Here is a 15,211-nt window from a genome sequence, read left to right as displayed (position 1 = left end):
CCTTTGTTTTGTTTTTTTGCCTTAGTATTAGGAAATGGGATCACTACTGTTTTAAATCTAATAGAATCATATCTTAGATTAAATTCCAGCTATTGCAGCAACCCCAATTTATCTATAGTGATGCATCACATTCTAAGAACATCTCATGTTTGCAGCATGGGTCTCTGTGAGACGTGCATTTACAAAAACTGCTTCATGAGCTTTAATGAAAAAATAGCAGAACAGTTGTGTCACTTTATTTGTGACTATGCTGAGTCTAGGCTGTGGATAATTTATCAACCCATAACATATAAACATGGATTTTACTGATCAGAAAGATCAGGTTACTATTTGGTTACTATGTGAAAATGACCAGAAAACAAAGCATGTTGATGTAGATGAGCAAGTGCATAAAATGCATTAAATGTTTATATTTCATGGGCATTTTGGTAAACTACAGAGTACATTTTGCTACTTACATTCCACAACTAAGAATATTGAACACACAAAAAACAACAGCAAAAGAAACAAACTACACAATACAACATCTTAGTATTTCTGTGTTAAGTCTCACCTCAGAGTGACCAAATGAGCAGGCATTGTGAAGCGGGATCAGACCTCCATCATCCCTTGCGTGTACATTTGCGCCTGTCTGAAGCAGGTGATCCACCACATCTTTGCGCCCAAAACCTGAGACAAGATAAAGAGAAGAGCAAGGGCTGAAATGAGAAAATTTATTAAATTCTATACAGTAATGATATTACAGAGTCCTCAGTTTGTTTTGATTGTGGTGACAATAAAAACACTCTGTTTTAATTCAGTTCAAACTTGGCTTCATTAAGAGCAGTGTTATTTATGATATCTGTTTTCCACGAGTAAAAAAAAACTCTTGACCTACACAATTATAAATCTCACAAAATAAGCAGGACGCTGCTTTGATATTGCATTCTGAAATTTTCTTGAGGGATGATACTAAGAAAATTATCTGTAGAAAAACATCATATACCTTGTATAAAAGGAGAAAACCAGGCACTCCAAACACGAAAAATGAAAAGAAGCGTATCATAAATCATATACCTTAATGGTGTGCTTATGCAAGAACACTCTGAAAATACACAGATTTCAGTGCTCTGGGCTATCTCTTACTCATACAGCTACAGTTCAGTCTGAAATGTTTGACTCACACTCTAGCTCAAAGGCTAGCCAGCCCTTTCTTGACGCAAGGTTATTTTTAGGTACCTAACATTTTTTTTTTATCCTTTTAACAAAATAGACATCATCTTTCATCCACTGGATGAAAATTCTATAAAAAGATCAAAATATCTCTGTGAAACAAAGACATTAAGAACTGAACTGTGAAGTTGCTCTGCTTACACATACTATGTGGTGTAACCGTCCTTTAAAAAAACTTTATCAACTATTGTATTGTAGTATTTATTGTGTAACTAAAGCTTGTTACTGTCAGTGAGAACAATAGAGAAGATGGTTCGTCAACACTGTTAGAAACAGGATAATAATAGGTACAATAGTAGCAATTCTGGGCATATGTTCTGAAGAAGAAACACAGTAATATATCCTCCTGGCATGTTGTAATCAAAATACATCTGTGTTCCTGCTATCCTGTTTACAGAATGTAAGACTCGACCATCAGAAAAACACTGTAAATGGATTTTTGCTTGATGATAAACAAACAAATGGTGCTTCAAACCAAATTACTTGTCAGTATTATACTGATGACTGTTGTCAAACACACTGACAGCAGCAGTGCACGCTGTTGATGGCTACCTTTTCATAAGAGTCACACCTAAAGCTGCTCTCCAGCTGGGCAGACAGTCGAAAATTATTGATACATGTATGGGTTTAGTGTTTGTTACCTGCAGCAAAATGCAGGGGTGTCGATTTGCGTCCTGCCATGTCTTTCGCATTCACGTTCACCGCATCCACTAGTTTCTTCACCCTCGACACATCTCCATTCCGACAGGCTTCGAACAGCTCTCTGAAAGCCCCGTTAGAAGCACTACCACCGCTGCCGCTGATACCGGGGTTACCACTGGCCGAGTCGGGCGTAGAGCCGGGGCTGGTCCCGCTCCCTTCAGTGGTGGTCGGGGAGCTAGCACTGCTGCTAGTGCTGCTGCTGCTGCTGCTGGCGGTGAGGGCCAGAGCTGGGGAGGTGCTGGTGGGAGAGGCAGGGGTTACCTCACCGTCCGCCGCGTTCTCTAACGGGGTGGCATCGTCAGTGGGTACCGGCGGAGAGCCAGGCGGGGTAACAGGGAAGGGAGAGCCGCGGGGTGGGGAGACCAAAAGGGAGTTTGGCTGCTGCTGCTGAGAGGAGCGACGAGGCGTCGCCATTTTCACAACACAACAGTCCCCACTAGCAACAAAAACACCGACTGACAATTTCCTGCCAAGGAGAGTCAAACTTCCGCTCAAGCTGACCGTGGAATTGTTTTCAACAATGTCAAAGCCTTACTTTAACTAAATGTTTTTTAAACCCTGCGTTACAAAACAATTAACTTGTGACAAAGGGTTGTATTTTGAATTTACAGAGATTTATTCTAAACAAAGTTAGGGTATTTTTAAATTGATATAAGAAAATTAATTATGTTTTATGTGTTGCTGAAGTTGCGTTCTTAGCCTTCGATTCAGTAGTAGTGTGAAATTTTTTATTTAAAAGGCTGGTTTACGTAAAAATTATTGAAATATTTGGCTAACAAAATATGCCTTAATGCTTTTGTGTGAATCATCTCAATGCTGCAATATACAACGGAAATTTCTGCTGTAAGAGAAAGGGAAAGAAATAAGGATTTTGTGTACTTATATAATTTCAACCAATATGATGCAGTGTGGATGAGCTCAGTGATGTCAGGTGGCCTAACCTCAGCCCAATATCACTACCTAGTGGAGACAATTAGTAGCTTCTTTAGAAATCACCGGCTCTACCACTCACACACACGAAAATATATAATTTATACGAAGTATATCTGGGGTCATGTAGGAGAAGATATGAGTGTAGTATTTTTCATTTTGAACATCATCATAAATCTAGATCGTATTTCTGTTTTCAAGACCATGGAAGGTCTAGTGGGCCATAAAATCAACCCTTATATCACATCACATTAATTCTCTGGTGTACTTACCACAAATAAAAGCAACAATGATACTAATTACTTAGAGATCCAAACCAAAACATGAAAACAAAAACAGACACTTTAGTTAGATGATTTCATGTGTCATTCATATGGGCAGATTTCCAAACGAAAATTAAAGTAGTTAAATGGAATGGCCACCAGGTGGCAGCAGACATCCTGTACGAAAGCTGCAATTACGTGTTTCCAAAACAACATGGTCTTTATTTTCCCTGAAAAATCGAGTCATTAATCTGAGTTTACCATATCCTCTTACGTGGGAAGTGACAAATTTAACACTAGATGAAGATTCATATGTGACAAAAACAACAACAACAACAACAACAACAAAGATTCGTATGACAAAGGGAGTTTCACAAACCATGAGCTCTCTGAATTAATGTTTTGAACTTTTAATTTGTTTAAAACTTAGTAAAAAAAAAAACAAAAAGAATGTACAGAGAAAAAAGCTTCTGAAAAGAGCGGTCTATTGCTCTCTTCTTTAATTTATGTTCGAGAAAATGTAGCTATGACAATGTTTTAGTTCTATGACCATGTTTGCTGTTCTTCATGCACAGTACGTCACATAGTCACGATGAATACTGTCACACTATTATACTGCTAATTTGTACGCATGTGTCAGCCAGGTTTTATGTTCCTACAAATCAAGACCAACAGAACAATAGCACCTTTAATTATATTATGCAATAAATGATGGTGTGATGTGCAAAAAGACAAGCTGCCTATTACATAAGAATATTGCAGTATTATCAACACTGGCAGAAACTAGTGGTTGAGACTATGGTTCCCTCTGTTGAACCTCCACTGATTAATGAATAAACATGTTAAACTACTCTAGAGATATGTCTTTCATAGAGAGTTGTTGACTGTGATTTATCACCTTTTCAGATCTGCCTTTCCTTGAAAAGAAATAACTGATATTTTTGACACAATGTTAAACCAAATGATCTCTTTAGTCTGTGTAGAATTGTTAACCTGTACTTTTTTATTGTTTTTAAAATTTTAAATGTAACATTCAGGTAGCATCTGCATTTCAAAACTCCATAACATATTATTTAGCCCAAAAGCGATGCTCCTTAAATATTAGCAGGCACAGATGTATTTGTACCATTTTGGAATACTTCTAAAATCAATGGTTTACCTAAACTTATATACTTACACTCAAGTGAGTTTTTTTACAGAACCTCACTACGTAACATCCATTTCTGTGTAAAAAAAAAAAAGAAAAGAAAAAGAAAAAGAAAGTATATAGCAAGAGAATTAATGCCCTCACATCCAAAACTGGCTGTTGCATCTAAACAAAGGTGTTCCTGTAATTGGAGATCCATATTCTCATGTTGATTCTGAAAAAAACAAGGGAAAGATCATATTTTACCTTTTAATCCGGCCTGTCAGCAATAAGAAATAACGACCGAGTGCGTTGAGTGAATTTTAATTTCATCTGGGGCACAGACGGCCTGGCAGTCAGGTTGCACTATGTGGGCGCAGGCCGCCTGGGTTTGGGTCTGACCTGTGGCTCCTTTCCATGTCTCTCCCCCACTCTCTTACTTCTGTTTCCAACTCTGTCCACTGCCCTGTCTAGATCACAGCATAAAAACAAAGACAAAGATTATTGCTTTTTTTCATTTTACTTGAGTGGATAGACTGAAAATATAATTTCTAATTGAAATAAAATAATTGTACTTTAAATTGAATACATTATTCTTGTATTCTTTGAGTCTCTTGATATTCATTTTACTTTTAATGTCTCCCTGAATTAATGACATGTTAAAATAGTTAGAAAGCCAAATAAATCTGTGGTCTTTGGCATTTTAAATCTGTGACAGGTTTAAAAGATCACAAGGACTTATTGAATCTTTAAAAAGACATTCTATAAACTTGCTTTAGTTCTTCAATAACTCTATTTTACAGTTGTATTATAAGTCACAAGTGTAGAAGTGTAGAAGAGTGTATGTAGTGATCTGTTGGCGGTGTGTTGATTTCTTGGGTAATGAAGGAGTGCTTTGAGCAATGGTGCACTATATGTTTAGGCTGTGGTTTTGGGGTTGAATCTTTCCATGATCTCTCCTTGAAACTCCTGATCTGATGACAAGCATGTAAATATTTCAATTAAAGGTGACCAATAGAACGCTGTTGTTGCTTTTCATGAGGTCAAATAAAACTTTATTCCCCTTCAATCAAGCTAAATACAGAACAATGTGTCATTAATAGATGTGCTATTAAATACTATTGATGAATATCATGTAAAAGTTCATTTTTTACTATAATTCAGTTCATAGAGTTGAACCTCCATTCGTTTCAGGTTGTCACACACAAACTAAACATTTCAGATGTTTTTTTTTTTTTGTTATAATCTTGATGATTATGACTTACAGCTCACCAAAATAAAAGAAACACAAATACAGTGGAAAAGTTTATTTTTCCACGTTATTTCTGTCCAGAAAAGAGCTGTAGTCAGCTAATTACTTAAAATGCCTGAAAAGGTTTCCTGGGCCTTTATTTTCTCATTCTGGTTCAATACACACAACCACAATAATGGGAAAGACTTTGTTTGCTGACATGACTTTTGTCCAGAAGAAGACAATCACTGTCATCCTCCACAAGGAGGGTAAGCCACAGAAGGCGATTGCTGAAAGGTCAGGCTGTTCTCAGAGGCTGTATCAAAATGCATAATAATCACAGCCTTCAGAGGTTGTCAAACAAAGAATATTCAAGAACGTAAGGGAGTTTTACAAGGAGTGGACTAAGGCTGGGGTCAGTGGATCAAGAGCCACCACACTTAGACGGGTCCAAGAAATGGGCTACAAGTATTGTGTTCCCAGTGTCAAACCATTCCTAAACCACAGACAACATCATAAGAGACCTGAGCAACTGTTAAAAAAGAACTGGACTGTTGCTCAGAGGTCCAAAGTCCTGTTTTCAGCTGTCCACTGTGCTTTATCAAGTCTAAAGTCAACGCAGCCATCTACGAGGAGATAATAGAGCACTTTCATCTGTTGAGAGGCTTTATGGAGATACTAATTTCCTTTTCCAGCAGGACTTGGCCCCTGCCCACAGTGAAACCAAAACTTCCAGAAACTGGTTTTGTGACCATGGTGTTACTGTGCTTGATTGGCCAGCCAACTAGCCTGACTTTGATTCCATAGAGAATCTAGGAAATGTCAAGAGGAAGATGAGGGACACCAGACTCAACAATACAGACGAGGTGAAGGCTATCAGAGCAACCTGTTCTTCATAAAACCTCAGCAGTGCCACAGACTGATCGCCTCCATGCCATACCACATTGATGTGGTAATTCATACAAAAGGAGCCCTGACCAAACACTGAATGCATAAATGAATGTAAAATTACAAAAGGTCAACATTTCTGTATCATAATCCTGGATAATTAACTGGAAAGGACAGTTAAAAATAAAGTTTATTTCAACTTTCCCAGTACAAGTTCAAGGGGGAACCAATGGGACTGTTCTAAAAACCATCATCTGTGCTTGAAGACTGAAAGTTTAACTGATAAGTCACTGAAAGGCCTTCATTGAGCCCATAAGCCACCACAGACATGTTATGATCCTTTGAGGCTTTAGGGTATTGATTGAGTCAGATTTTGCTCCTCAAAACACATTTTGAAGTAGTGTGTTAGTTTGTGTCCCATTCTCCCTCACTACTAGTATTAGCACTGGAGGGAAATGGTGTCATCTGCACCTGTATGGGAATTTACTGCACTTTAGAGAGCAGAATCCTTAGTTTTATGTTCAAGCCTGTTACAAATTAAGACAAGACATGACAGCTGATCACACGACAAGTGCAACTACAACGGTGACTCAGCATGTAGCAGTGATGCTGTCAGAGGATCACTATGCCTGGTCTGTCTGGTTGGTTGGTTGACATGCCGCTCATACTTTCTTCAACTGCACTTTGTGTTTGAAAGATCAGCCCCGGCCTAAAAAAAACAAACCTCTGAATACAAAAAAAGATCCCAACGGCTTCAAGTACATGCCACGTAGTCTAAATTTGAAAAATAACACCGATACATCCACAATGCATTTGACACATTTAAACAGGATAAAGCTCAAGACATTGCACAAAAACATTCCATATGGTCATATAATTAAGGTTTTGGAAAATGCATGCATTTCCGTTCAGATCAAAATTTCTACATATGAACTAAGTAGTGAAATTTGTTTCTGGGTGGTAACACCAGCTGTTTGCAGGTTGTTAAGTTCTTCAGAAACTTCCTTACTCTCATGTGGGGGTGATAGCAGTGTAGTCCCATGCACTCTCACCCTTCTCTTAGGGGCTGTGCACAATAATGTATTGAAAGTGTTCCATAAATCATCCTCAAACCTTATTAGCATTTGTGAATAATGCATTTAAACGGGTTTATATGACTGACTTGAAGAAGCTTCTGGAAGAGCAGAGGGGAAGTTAGAAGAAGATAAAAGCATGATAAATGAGATAAACAGAAGAAAGATGCTCATATGAAGGAGAAAGAATGAAAAGGTACAAAGGTTGACAGGCATTTAGATTCCTGCAGAGCTACATTCTTTCCAAAAACAGTTCTCACACACCCACAACGGCATTTTCCATTAAACCATCAGCTAAATATCTGCTTCTGATTCTGGGAAATTTACAGTTGAATTTTGACCCCCTGATTAAGAAATTGGCTATAATTTTTGAAAACAGTAGCATGCTTTTTTATCTAGTGTGAGATTAAATCATTGTTCTTTTGTTTTTAACAGATGGAAGTGATCAAAAGCGGCCGCATGCTTCTACTGGTTCACAGACCTCTAAGCAATATTTTCTTCAAAATAATCTGTTTCAGCTCTTCTATTGGAAATTTGTGTAGTCTTCTCTAAAAAACACCATTTCATTGAAACAGTGATCATATTTGAGGGCTTCCAGTTGGGCTAATTATGTTTCTTTGAGGACAACAATCTTTGATTTCTGACTGAATCAGTTGTTGCAGCAAAACTTTTATTTTGAAATCTGAGCAGGCAGATGCTGCTTTAATGTCTCACTAACAAAAAGTCTGGATCTCTCTCTGGCTCCTTTGCATGATAAAAAGCTCGGTCGAAACTCTCATCCATAGCTGGTGAATGTGAAAACGCGCACGGAGCGCCACACCTGTCCTATTTGGGCACTAGAGACAGACAGGTGAGGTCCCGCCCACTGTCAGGTTTCAGTCAGACTTGTTTTTAAGAGCAGCTGTTGCTATCAAAACTCGTCTTATTTACTACACGGATCCCGGGAGAAGTAACACACACGTCAACAACAACAGCAGAGCAACCATGCCGAGGCGATCAGCGCAGGAGTGGATCCGGTTATCCCTCCGCACCCCGGGCATCCTCATATTCGGGCTGGTCATGGCTCCCTGTGGCTGGATCCTGGACCTGACAGCCACTGTGGCCCCAAACTGGAGGACCCTCCACAGCCTTCCCAACACCGCTTCTGACGTGTTCATCCAGCAAGGCATCTGGGACATCTGCAGGGCTACTTCAACCAACACGAGAGAAGAGTGCAACTTGCAGGACACCACGTATTTTAACAACCAAATCATTGAGGTGGCGCAAGGTCTGATGGTCGCCTCCCTCATCGTCACTCTGATCGGGCTGGCAGTGGCCATCCCAGGGGTCCGCTGCTGGAGAGACCGGCCCAACTGGACAGTGGCTGGCCTAGGTGGACTGTTGATCTTCCTCTCGGGCGTCATGACCATCATCCCCATCGCCTGGTACACCCACATCCTCCCAAACGTCACTACGGTTACATCGACGGTTGATGTGCGCGTGGGCTACTGCATCGTCTTGGGCTACATCGGCGGGATATTTGAAGTTCTGGGTGGATTCGTCATGTTCATCGGGATCTGCCGTTGCTGCGGAGGCAGGAACAGAGGAGAAGTACGTGTTGACGAGGTCACAGCCAGCCGGTACAACCCGAAACCGCAGCCGAGACGTGTCGATGTGCCGAGCCTGAACAGGGCCAGGAGCAACGCCAGCAGCGTACCCTACAGCAAGGACTCTTTGGATGATGATGTGTCCTTCCCCCGGGCTAAGAGCCCCGCAGCCCGGTCGGCTAACTCCTCATACAACGGTAGACCCTATGATGCTGACCTCTGAGAGCCACGTGATCACATCTGGAAACAGCCTGAAGAAACACATAAGAGGAAAAACAACTAAAAGATGGACACGTCTATCTGAGAGAGGGACTGAGAGTGGAGAATATTCTAGAAACAACAATGGTAATTGCAAAATGACTTTACAACATCTAGTCAATTGTAAATCGGTTTATTTTCTGTATTGAGTATTGTAGTTATTAAGAGATAAAATACGAAAATGTACTTTTAACTGATGCAGGATTATTGGAGGCATGCAAGCTTTAGGAATATTCAGTAGTACAAATACTTTAAATACACTGAAATTACTGTGAAATCTCTCTAAAGTGAAGCTGAATCGCCTCAAAATCAGTTCACTTTGAGTGCTACAGTGTTTCCTAGTGACTGCTGTGATAGCTGTAGGCACACACATTTAATAGTGTTAAATGATGAGTGAGTGACAGAGGCCAGGTTCTAGATGAGACTAATCAAAGGCTTAGCTGAGTTATGATTTATTGCCACATCATGATAATCTGTTACAGGTGTATGCAAACAGCAGGGCAGGTATTGCATAATGAAATGGACAATAATGTTGAAGGAAGTGAAGAAGCAGTATCAATGGATCTGTTTGCAGAACTGGTATATGTTAAATTGAAGTTTACTGTGGCTGTCTTATATTCTGCAAATGAAGCTGAACTCTGTAAATAGCCCTCATCTTTAAGGAGCCTTTTTGCATATTTTCTGTGTACGTTTGCTAATGAATTCATCCTTTTTCCCCCAGTCTTTGTAAATACTGTATTTCTATGCACTTTAATATTTCCCCTTAGCTTTTAGGACAGCCCTGTCTTTGAAAATAGCTTCCTGATTCCAGCTACTTTTGTTCTGATTTTTCTGTAATATAAATGCTGTCTATTAAATGTGCACTGTGTTTCCTAGCAGCGGTGACTGAGTCCATTTCCTCATCTGAACTCCTTTTGTTAACATTTTTGCAGTCAGGCAGTCCATCAGCTGTGACTATGTTGGTTTTCTGCCATGCCACTCCTGGGCAGAGAAAGCACTGAAGTCATTATGGACACTCCTCAAACACATGTAGGTGACATTTTACAGCGATAAATGTCTTTGTCAACTTGTCTGTTCAGTCTGAGCCTCATAAGTATACAGACAATGCAGCCCTACCGGTCTGAGAGGTTGGTTTCATTACAGATCTTGCCTGACAACATTACCTTTACTGTTCAAACTGGCGAAACATCTCAAACAAGGCCCCACTGTAGAGAACAGACGTGGCTCTATAGCTCCTTGCAAGTCTTTTGTTGTTAAACTGTACCCTCCAGAGACCATGATGCAGTGCAAGTCAGGGTTGAATGCAAAAGTGAATCAATGAGTAGGAAACACTCTAGAGCAAAGATTATTTTTATGTTGCAGACAAAGAGGGCAAAGCATTCACACTTCTGTAATGAAGACATTAACTCCTAAAGATGTGGAAGCAAACAATGGAATTTGAAAATCTTCCAGTAGACTCACCGTTACTACACTTTTTAGGAAACACTGAAATGCCTTTTCCTAGATCAGTGGTTCTTAGCTGGTTTTGCTAAGGAGGCACCAGCACCTCCTCAAAGAGAAACTGGAGCCCAGATTTCCAAACATTTTCAACCACAGCAGTTTGGCTCTTAGTTGGGATTAAATGTCTGAATATAGAGACAAGACAAAAACATGTTTAAAAGTGACACTACAGAAGCCACTGGGGGCATGCATGCATAGATTTTACTCTATTGTTGTAACAAGCTCTTTTGTTTTTTTTCCTAGAGATTCTGAGATATTGAAATATTAACATAACATTTTTGTATAGTTTTGAGGGGCATTTTTGCCTTTATTTGATAGGACAGCAAAAGAGAGACAGGAAATGAGGATGAAAATGCTATTGGGAAGACATGAACCGAGACCCAATATCAATCCTGTGACCAGTGCATTGAGAACTATAGCCTCTGTATATGGGCAGCTGCACTGAACCACGCTGGCATTCGAACATATCAGAAACAACCAAAAATGACTAATTATTACTCATAATTGCAGCAAAACATGAAAATAAGAATTAACTGTGACACCTACGTCCTGCATGAATATAAGCAAATGCATAATTTATGATACATCACCATGATCAAACAAGTAAAAAGCGGTCTCGACTGGCCTTTTTGACTCGTTTCTCTTGTAAATCCCAGAAACACCTCCAGCTTCTCAATAGCATACTAAATGTGCCTACTGAATGAAGCGTCATCAAGTAATAACCCTAATCATTTAAGGGAAGGAACCAACTCAGTTTCTTCGCCATCAGTTTTTGGACAAAGTTCTTTCTGCCATTCTTTAAGATGTAAAGAACATGAGTTCAGTTTCATCTGAATTTAGAATAAGTTGCGACAGACACAGCTGATCTTATCTTACTAAGTCAAGTGCACGAGGAATACTTGAATGAGCTTACTGCACAATAATAAACAACAGTGTCATCTGTGTTAAAATGACTTTTTTCCATACCATTTTTCCATTCAGGCATTAATACAAATATTAAATAAAAGAGAGCCCCATACTGAACCTTGAGGTACCCTTTTACATAGCTGCATGGTGTGAGAATCCAGAGGCTTTTTAAGTTGGTCTAACGAGATGCAGTGATCAACAGTATCAAAGGCCTTGGAGCACGCTGGGCACAACTGTAGGGTTGGTTGTAAATGTTTAAGACAGTGGGATCCCCTTATTTAAACCGGGAATTGCAAAGACTGAATTTGTAGGAAGGAGATGAGGGTCAGAGTTGGACCCATGGGCCACCAGTTGCTGTACAAAAGGTGTGCAACCACAAAGGCCAAAAAGCACCCTAAGAAAATGTAACCACATTTTAAAAGTGCTGATTTTCTCATAATTGGGAAAACATTTGATTTGTTGAAGCACTTTCAAAACCAACCAGGTGAAAAAAAACAGTATATTTACGGACAAATGTGAAAACAAAAGAACGTTATTGATTTGGCATTATTTTCACATTGAAAAAAAATCCACCACAAAGTCAAATCTTTCGACTTCACAAAGCTCTTTAGAACGCTGGTACTGACTGTTTTATTGTGAGCTAGGATTGCCACCATTCAGTCCCATTTCTTTGACATTAATGTGTCTAGACCGGTGGTTTTCAACCTTTTTTGTCCCAAGGCACACCTAAGGTCAAGCCAAAATTTCAAAGCACACCAAATCCATATCCATACAAAATTGCCTATCTTAAATATTTTCCAGTAAATCCCACATACAACATTAGTTCAGGCAGGCCAGAGAGCCAAGCACAGCTATATAATTGAAATCAGCTGATCTCATGCAAGCCCTCGTCAGCTGACGGTCAGCTGATTTGCTTTTAAGCACGCTAATGGTTAATGGCACTCAAGATGCCATGTTTAAACTGCTCTGACCTGGCTATTTATGCTGCTCCCTCTCCAAGGCACTTTTTACAACTGTCCTCCACCCCAGCTCCCCCTTCCCAGAAGAGCCATATATGAAAAACAGAAATAAGTGAAATTTACAACTGCCAATAAAGAAGAACTATTTATGACCACAAATCACGTGTTTCTTGAAAAAATGGTCCTGACTCAAGTTATTGTATAGTTGCAGTAATTAAGTATGGCTGTACAAACTGCTATAGCACACCAAGACTTGGCTCAAGGCACACCAGAGTGCCTTGTCACACTATTTGAGAACCATTCGTCTAGACTAGACTTCTAATAGACCATATAGCTTCAGATAAGTGACTATTGTGTGCAGTCTGAAATTCTATTTCAATTCTTGATCACGCTGACAATAAATAATAGGTATGGGATATTTTGTCTCAGACATGACACAATTGCTGCGTACAGTATTAGCTATGACTACTAGAATTTCATTCCAAAATGGGGTGTGGATAGCAGGAGATGTATTAAGGGTGTAACTTAAGCTGACAGTTTATTTATAGTCTCTATAGTCTTTTATAATCGTGTGTATTTATCAACAAAATGCTTCACCTCAAAAAATCAATAGGATAGATTATCCATATACACTATGTTTTATCAGCCCTTGTGGAAACACCCAGAGGTTTACTTTGAAAGATTAAAATTACCATAGCACATCTACAAAGTGGTTAGGACAGGAATAATATAACACTGCCATTGAGAAAGAATCCAGGCCAAAGCAGTAAGTAGTTCAGAACCACCAGTGAAATGAAGGAGCCTTTCTTTTCATGTTGATCTTGTTGGCCCATGAACAAAGCTCAGTCTTATCTGATCAGGTCTTGTGCATGCACAGCTGATTCATGGTTAAAGTAAAAAATCTTTTAAATAGCTTACATTGAGTTCACTGTGAGCGGGGAAAATGTAAACACTGGAGCTTTCTGTTTACATAATATCACATGTAAGGTGGTATCAGGTGGGAACCGTGCCAGGTATCAAAAGTAATCATAAAAATGTAAATCTTGATGGTCTGGTTTGCTTTGTATGTCATATGTAAGTATTGCCTTTAGAAGGATCAGGAAAGTAACCTAACAATTTGTTTGAAAAGTTGACTTTTACTTCCCTTAGTGGTATGCAAGGTCATTTTTAAATAGCTCTGTAAAGAAATATCTCCAAGAAAGCCTGAAAATAATGTAAAAGAATCTTGTTGTTGCATTTGCCGCAGCTTAGCCTCATCTGACGCCAGATGTTCTGACTCTTGATTTTGATTGGCCTGAGAGAAATGGCATTGAAGCGGGTGATGCGGATCCAAAAGCTGTACTATTTCCAGCTAACCTTGGACAATACAACTGATGTGAAGGGCGTTTCTACGGTCAGGATGGTGAGCATCAAAAATTCTAGTTTCATATTAAAACTGAGCACTCCCAGTGCAGAGAATGCCATCATGTCCTTAGTCTACAGTGTACCTAGCACTAAAGATATTTGATTTACAGTAATATCTCCTATAATACAACCCACACATTTAGTATATGATATACAGATAGTTGTGAGAACATTCCAAGGTATGCTCTACTTCAATGAATAAGCAAATTACAAAAGACCAACTTCAAATTTACAGCAGTTTATAGCACAAGGATTTTAATAAACTCCTGTCTCTAAAAAAAAATTGAAATGCAAATCTGCTCACCAATGGGAAAACAGGTGTTGAAATTGTCACCCTCATGGCAGGCATTTCCTTGTTGTAATAGATACAAATTTTCTCAGGTAACAATGACATTATGTCAACCACCTGCATGGTGTTGGGTTAGTCTCACTACTTGTTGAGTTTAGAAAACACTAGAGCTGGAAGTGCCCCAGCAATGGACCCCAGAAGGTTCAGTGCCGTGATAGTATTTGCCCCCTCTCTGATTCCTGATTTTTTTTTTTTTTTGGAAGATTTATCACACTTTAATGTTTTGGATTATCAACCCAATTTTAATATTTCACAAAGACAACCCAAGTAAATACATATAGGTACGTAGATAGGGTTGGATTTTTATTTCCCTTAGTACTGATAATGTCTCATAATTAACTGTATGGTCTTTTACAAATACTTACACAATTAAAATCATGTTATGTTGAAGCAATAAGCTGAAAATCTATTGACATAAACAACTTTTTGTGTCAAATAGTGAGTTGTACAAGTTTGTACAAATCTCAGACACAAGCCTGTCACCAGGAGGGTTCAAAAGAAACCTCGTTCACTGCCAAAGGTCCAGAAGTTTGAACATTATTGCTGCTCCTCTTTTTAAATTACAGTAACCAATAATTCTAAATGGATCTAATAAAAGCTGCACATGGCTGCCAACAGACTATCAATATTCAATCATCTGTGCAGAGCACATGCACCGATAATTGACTCATTGCTAGAATATCTAAACCTGCATGTCTTTGCAAATGCCCCTACAGCAAAGTGTGACACATTTCTCAGTAATGTGTTGTTTAATTTGTGCAGGGAAAAGTTTTAGTATACTCATGTCATCTTGCACGTGCCACATTTGCACACATTGCTCGTTT

At 39.2% G+C, this 15,211-nt stretch overlaps 2 protein-coding genes across 4 annotated transcripts in view; one reads left to right on the top strand and one right to left on the bottom strand.

The window, feature by feature from the left end:
- The window catches only part of LOC121524976 (poly [ADP-ribose] polymerase tankyrase-1-like), a 140,159-nt gene extending 137,816 nt beyond the window's left edge, over positions 1-2,343 (bottom strand). For all 3 annotated transcript variants that reach the window (XM_041810632.1, XM_041810635.1, XM_041810634.1), the window contains exons 1-2: positions 1,854-2,343; positions 554-669 (exon numbers count right to left, since the gene is read on the bottom strand). In XM_041810632.1, the coding sequence (XP_041666566.1) occupies positions 554-669; positions 1,854-2,328 (591 nt within the window). In that variant the 5' untranslated portion in view covers positions 2,329-2,343. The remainder of the gene's footprint in view (positions 1-553; positions 670-1,853) is intronic.
- A 6,066-nt stretch (positions 2,344-8,409) lies between these two features.
- Positions 8,410-10,121, top strand: cldn23.1 (claudin 23.1). Its single transcript, XM_041811596.1, has one exon. It carries the CDS (start codon positions 8,410-8,412, stop codon positions 9,232-9,234), a length of 825 nt encoding a protein of 274 aa, XP_041667530.1. The 3' UTR covers positions 9,235-10,121.
- Positions 10,122-15,211: the final 5,090 nt, after the last annotated feature.

Source organism: Cheilinus undulatus, linkage group 17 (genome assembly GCF_018320785.1).
Source record: "Cheilinus undulatus linkage group 17, ASM1832078v1, whole genome shotgun sequence".
In the NCBI taxonomy this organism is placed as follows: Eukaryota; Metazoa; Chordata; class Actinopteri; order Labriformes; family Labridae; genus Cheilinus; species Cheilinus undulatus.
The sequence above is the reverse complement of the archived record's forward strand: the minus strand, read 5'-3'. Positions and strand labels throughout refer to the sequence as shown.

Bases quoted from the DNA above. Each gene is read 5' to 3' on its own strand.
- cldn23.1 (XM_041811596.1), top strand. From the start codon at position 8,410: ATGCCGAGGCGATCAGCGCAGGAGTGGATCCGGTTATCCCTCCGCACC.